Here is a 5929-nt window from a genome sequence, read left to right as displayed (position 1 = left end):
TCTTGCTGCTTGCTAGTTGTAGAGACTGTTAAAAATTCTGTTTTAAGTAAATATCTTAGGGGAGTAGGATATTTCCACATCCTCAGAAAGTTTATAATGTGTCGGGGAGACAACCCCGAAATTAACCATAATGAGGGTTGGAGTAGGGGTGTGGAGTTTGGGAGGAAAGCCTGTATTTCGAGGGAGGAAGACTTCTAGTCTGGGAAGCCCAGCCCATCTATGTATTGCCTTGTTATGGGTGATTGTTGATATGTCTTCTTTTTTTTTTTAATTGATAGATGACGGGTGAAAAAGCTAAGGAGCCGGATGCTAAGGAGAAGAAACCTGAAGCCAAGAAGGCTGATGGCGGTGGCAAGGTTAAAAAGGCTAACCTCAAGGCTAAAAAGCCCAAGAAGGGGAAGCCCCACTGCAGCCGAAATCCTGTCCTCGTTAGAGGAATTGGCAGATATTCCCGATCTGCTATGTATTCCAGAAAGGCCATGTACAAGAGGAAATACTCAGCGAATAAGTCCAGGGTAAGAGATGAGGGAAACCACTGGACATTATATTTTAACCTCAAGGTTTTTGTCTGCCTCTGACTTTTTGATGCATATTTGCCCTTGTAGATTGAAAAGAAGAAGAAGGAGAAGGTTCCTGCTACTATCACAAAACCAGTTGGTGGTGACAAGAATGGTGGTACCCGGGTGGTTAAACTTCGCAAAATGGTAAGATTTGGAGGAGACTGTTTGGATTTTTAGTTTAAGCTCTCATTACTGTTAAGATTTTTTGTGTGTGTATAAAGTTATACAAGTTTCTGGTTATACAAGTTTCTGTATACCAAAGATTTGCTAAGCACAGGTAAAGGGTTCTGGGTTTGCAACTTGGCTTCGACGTTTACTGCTTAATCTTAAATGAGTCGAGTTACTTTTCTGTGCTTTGTCTTTTCACATATAAAATAGAAATAAAGGTTTACCTCAGAGGGTTGTTGTGGAGACTGAATAATATATAGAACCTAGGACACACTGCTTGTCCTATAGAACATTTATTTATCCACTAGAGCAGTGCTGCTTGGCCCCCTTTACCACACGCAAGACCCAGTGTATTCTCTTGGTGCTTGCTCTGTAATTTCCATTATGGAAACAGTCCCAGGTATTTTACACACTTCAAATCGAGAATTACTGCATCAGAGGGAAAATGGCACTTTGATTTCTCTGTCTTGTGAGCTTCTCGTCTTGTGATTTGGTTTTCCTATTAGGTGTTAATGTTTGATGAGCAATACTGAAGTAATGATATGGTATAGTTAGAAATAGGTTATTGTGAGTTATTGTCATGGTATCCTTAATAGTTCTTGTATGGTGTCTTATTTTTACAATAAATGTACTGGCAGTTTTAACATCTAGCTTTGTGCAATTTGTTTACCGTTGTGGATAAAATGGGAGGATCAGATGAAGTGCTGAGGATATGAGCATGCTTTATTTTAATTGGAAAACAAGCATGCTTCCCTCTTCATAATATGCAAAATGTGGTGTGTGGGACATGTGTTTTTCTGAAAGAGTTTATATTAGATAGAAGTCAGGGACTCCAGAAAAGCTTTCGCGAGAATGACTGCCACGACGATATAGAATCTCTTAAGTTTAGTTTTATCTCAGAATTCTACTTATGAGAAATGAAAATGCAATAGTGTGAATAAGGCATTTAAGTTTCAAATAAGTAAAAAGATTGTAGTAGAAGTTTCACTGACATCAGAACTCAGTTCTCCTAATCTGAATGGCTTATTTCAATAAGTGGGACCCATGGACTCTCTCCAGCCTAGATATTATCCTACTGAAGATGTTCCTCGAAAGCTGTTGAGCCACGGCAAAAAACCTTTCAGTCAGCACGTGAGAAGACTGCGAGCTAGCATCACTCCAGGGACCATTCTGATCATCCTTACTGGGCGCCACAGAGGCAAGGTGAGCCAAGTACCTCAGCTTGTGCAGCTTCACTGCAGTTACCTGGAGTGTTTTTACTCTGGATGTCAGATTCCTTTATTTACCTGTGTTCTTCAGGGTGGTGAGAATGGTCCATACTGTAAAATTGACAACCCAGTCACTCACTAGCAGAGCATTCAATATAGAGATGGTCATACATACTGTGCATAGTTTTTCCTACTGTTTTCACCTAGTGTAAACATCTTCCTGTTGTTACAAATAACAGGTTTAATTCAGAATTTATAATAATTGACTTAACCAGTTCCTGCTATTGGTTATATTACTTGTTACAAATAACACATTTACTTGAAAATGTTTGTATCGTAGTTAATTCCCTAGTAGCTTGGTGTGGTTGCTTCCAGAACTGCCAAGCCATATACGTGTAGAATTTCTTTTTCTAAATATAGATGCCTGTGATTTGATTGATTCAGAAGTCAGTTTTTAGTTTCCCAAAACTAATTATTTCCTGTTTAATTTACAGAGGGTGGTTTTCTTGAAGCAGCTGAGCAGTGGGTTGCTACTTGTGACTGGTAAGAAGATCTTCAGATTTTTATATTCTCTGAAACTTGGATTTGTAAATGCTTCCAATATACGCATTTGCTACCACCCACTTGGAAGTTTCTCAATGCCATGAGATTCTGCGCCCCATTTCATTGCCTTGTATACATCTTAGTTAAATGAAGCCAGGTATTTAAATTTTGTGTAGTAACACAAGAAGTAACTGCCACCTAGAATAAGGAATGATTGGCTACTGGCACCAAGGAGTTCATCCTGCATAAAGTGTATAATTGGTCCGTCACTCGATATCAAGATGGAGTTACTAAACAGGCAAAAAGTGAATTGTTCACTCTGTGTGAGCAGTACTCAGCTACCTTCAGAGACCTCTGGTTTTAACCAACCTTGTTTTAGTGACTACCTTCTTCCAAGTTGGGTGACTTTAAAAGATGTGTGGGGGAAGGAAAGCCTTGGACAAACTGAAATCTTAATTCTTGGTGCTGTGTGCTGGCAGTAGAAAGAACAGTTTGAAATTTCTCCAAATACAGTGCCTACTCAGAGTCAGTTCTTAAATGATTATTTCCTCTTTCCCTCACTAAATTAATTTTTTTCCTTAGGACCTCTGGTCCTCAATCGGGTTCCTCTGCGTAGAACACACCAGAAATTTGTCATCGCCACCTCTACAAAAATTGATATCAGCAATATAAAAATACCAAAACATCTCACTGATGCATACTTTAAGAAGAAGAAGCTGCGGAAGCCTAGACACCAGGAAGGTGAGATCTTCGACACAGAAAAAGAGGTAAGGTTCTTTTTCTGTCATTTCCTGTGATAGCACTGGCCCCCTGAAGCTGGGTGTAAAAATAAACAGAAGAAAAATAAAAGGTAAATAATGTGAAATGTCTGGGAAATACTTAGTATTTTTCCAGATTCTTCTAAATTCAGTAGTTCTTTTTGGGGCCTGGGAGCTCAACTCAGAGTCCTGAGGTTTTGGTGGAACTCTTCCAGGAACTACTGCTGTCATTGTATTGAGAATTTACCCTTATTTATCTTTGCTGCATATTAAAGTAGACAAAAGGATGAGAGCTACTTTTTTTTTTTTCTTATTTTCACTATTTTTATTATGTAAGAAACAAGTTAGTTAGAGCATGGTGTTAAAACACCAAGGTCAAAGGGTTCAGAAAACCCCTACCAGTAACTGCCAAAAAAATAAAGGGACAGGTTGTACTTCAGCCTGCCAAGGAAAGGACTAACAAAATTGCCTTTAATTGTTTTCTAAATATTCCTGGGACTTGAACACTTGTGAGGTAGGATTCCTTAGTGAACTGCATAGTTCAGTATTTATGCCTGTTTGTTTTTGTGTGCGTGTGCCTATTTTAAAATGTTTTAATTTTCTTTTTATTTAGAAGTACGAGATTACAGAGCAGCGCAAGGCAGATCAGAAAGCTGTGGACTCGCAAATTTTACCAAAAATCAAAGCTGTTCCTCAGCTCCAAGGCTACCTGCGATCTCTGTTTGCCCTGACAAATGGAATTTATCCTCACAAATTGGTGTTCTAAATTTCTTACCAAGAACCAAATTAAATAACTGATACATTTCATTTGTGTCTCTGTCTTTGGAGGGGAGGGTGTGGTGAAAAAAACTTACCTGCCAAGAGGTGTGATTTGGCCCTGCCAACTTAATGGGATTTTTGCCTCTCCTCTAAAGAGTGGGATGGGAGGGGAGTGGGGTCTGCAGTAGAGCCTGCTCCTCATCAGCTTTGAATCAGTATTCTTCGCTTCAAGTTTATACTTAGTGTCTGGCTTCTCGGCTTTTTCACCCACACTCTACCGATATAAAACAGTGGCATTTTCCCAATCGTCCCTGAATAAGCGATACTAAACTATGTAGATGAGAAGCAACTGTGGGTTCCTCAGACTGCAGACCTCCTCCCCTTTAGTTACTTAACATGTGCTTAATTCCCAGCCCCTCCCCTACAATCATTGCTATTTCTTGTGGAGCATTCCCATTTTCTCACAGGCTGATGTTCTTTTATAGTCAGCTCCTGCTCCCATTAACCATTGATTAAGTTTGTGTTCATGTAGTTTCCCTTTTTCCAGGAAGTCATATAGTATGCAGTCTTTTAAGTCTGCCTTAGCATAATAAACTTTTGAGATTTGTTCATGTTCATGGTTAAGTAATTATTATTTACTAGTATTCCACTGTATCTGTATCACTGTATCCAATTCACCATTTGAAAGACATTTGGACTGCTTACAATTATTGCTGATTATGGGTAAAGCCACTATAAACATCTGTGTACAGGTTTTTGTGTGGATGTATGTTTTATTTTGGGTGAATACCTGGGAGTAGGGTTGCTGGGTTGTATAAGTGCATTTTTAGCTTTGTAAGAAATAGCCAAACTCCTGCGTCTCACCAGCTGTGTATCACAGTTCCAGTGTTCGACATCCTTGTCAACACTTGGTATTTTCAGTTTTAAAAAAAAATTCTAGGTAAGGTTTCAAGATGGCGGCGGCTGCGGCGGCTGGCGCGGAGTAGCTGAGGTGGAAAAGGTGGCCACTGGGCCTCAGGCAGCCGGGAAACTTGTGGACCTTCCCCTGGCCATCTCTTAAGGGAGGACTGCTGCTGCTGGCCGGTCGTGGGGGCTCAACGCCACTTTGCCCCCGGCAGGAGAGGCTGCCTCATTTACAGGCAACAGCTTTGAAGTGTGGAGCAGGAAAAGAACTGATTCTTAGCTGCAAAAGTGAGTCTTGAAACAGGGAACACGGCGCCAGGGCTGCTGTGGATGCAGCCAGGATCCCGGAGACCGGGGCCGCGCTGAAGAAGGCGGCCAGCTGCCCTATTCAGGATTCGAGGTTTCAGGCCGGCATTAAAGAAGATTCCTGGGAGCGCCCGAGCGGCGCCGCGACTGAACAGCCCGAGGCGGCAGCGCCGAGAACACGGAAGGCAACAAACCAGAGACAGAGCGAGCGCCCGACCTGGCACAGCACTGTGAGTGATCCCTGGCACAGCTCTGTTCGGGGGGGTGGATGCCCACGCGGCTTCCGCCTGCACCACCAGGCCACTCATTGCCCCGGTGCTGCCTCCATTTTCCCAGGTGCGGGCAGCTCCGCCCTGCTCGGCCATCACTGAGCCCATTTGCTTGGCCTGGCGCGGGGCTTTCCGGACCCTGCGGGCCGACCTCCTCTCCCACTCCCTCCGCGGTTCTCTGGCAGGGCTGTGGGTGTGGGGTGTCCCGACCAGTTTTGGGAGGGCTAGGAAGTACGGGCGGGCCGACTGTCACTCCACCACACCCTGGACTCCGCCCCGGTAAACTTCCTGTTACTGGGAGGCAGATACCATCTCTGCGACCACCAGTTTGGAAAAAAGCCTAACGAATTTCTGGTTGGGAATAGTGTGGTAGGAGAGTTCCCAGGTCCGCTTGAACCTGCTGGAGAGCAGGCTGCAGGCGGGCACTAGACTCGGTTTATACCGGGGGGATACAA

At 43.0% G+C, this 5929-nt stretch overlaps 1 protein-coding gene across 1 annotated transcript; it reads left to right on the top strand.

Annotated features, from left to right (window-relative positions):
• The first annotated feature begins 278 nt into the window (after positions 1-278).
• Positions 279-4750, top strand: RPL6 (ribosomal protein L6). Its single transcript, XM_063086131.1, has 6 exons — positions 279-515; positions 606-704; positions 1788-1931; positions 2431-2479; positions 3062-3246; positions 3851-4750. Exons 1-6 carry the CDS (start codon positions 279-281, stop codon positions 4001-4003), a joined length of 867 nt encoding a protein of 288 aa, XP_062942201.1. The 3' UTR covers positions 4004-4750.
• The last annotated feature ends 1179 nt before the right edge of the window (positions 4751-5929 follow it).

The sequence above is a fragment of the Cynocephalus volans genome, chromosome 2, assembly GCF_027409185.1.
Source record: "Cynocephalus volans isolate mCynVol1 chromosome 2, mCynVol1.pri, whole genome shotgun sequence".
Taxonomy (NCBI): domain Eukaryota; kingdom Metazoa; phylum Chordata; class Mammalia; order Dermoptera; family Cynocephalidae; genus Cynocephalus; species Cynocephalus volans.
Note: the sequence above shows the minus strand (reverse complement) of the source record. Positions and strands in the feature narration are given on the sequence as shown.

Excerpts from the sequence above, each read along its gene's own strand:
- RPL6 (XM_063086131.1), top strand. The coding sequence starts at position 279 with ATGACGGGTGAAAAAGCTAAGGAGCCGGATGCTAAGGAGAAGAAACCT. Across the intron at positions 705-1,787 it reads TGGTTAAACTTCGCAAAATG|CCTAGATATTATCCTACTGA; the intron begins GTAAGATTTGGA and ends GACTCTCTCCAG. Across the intron at positions 1,932-2,430 it reads CTGGGCGCCACAGAGGCAAG|AGGGTGGTTTTCTTGAAGCA; the intron begins GTGAGCCAAGTA and ends TTTAATTTACAG.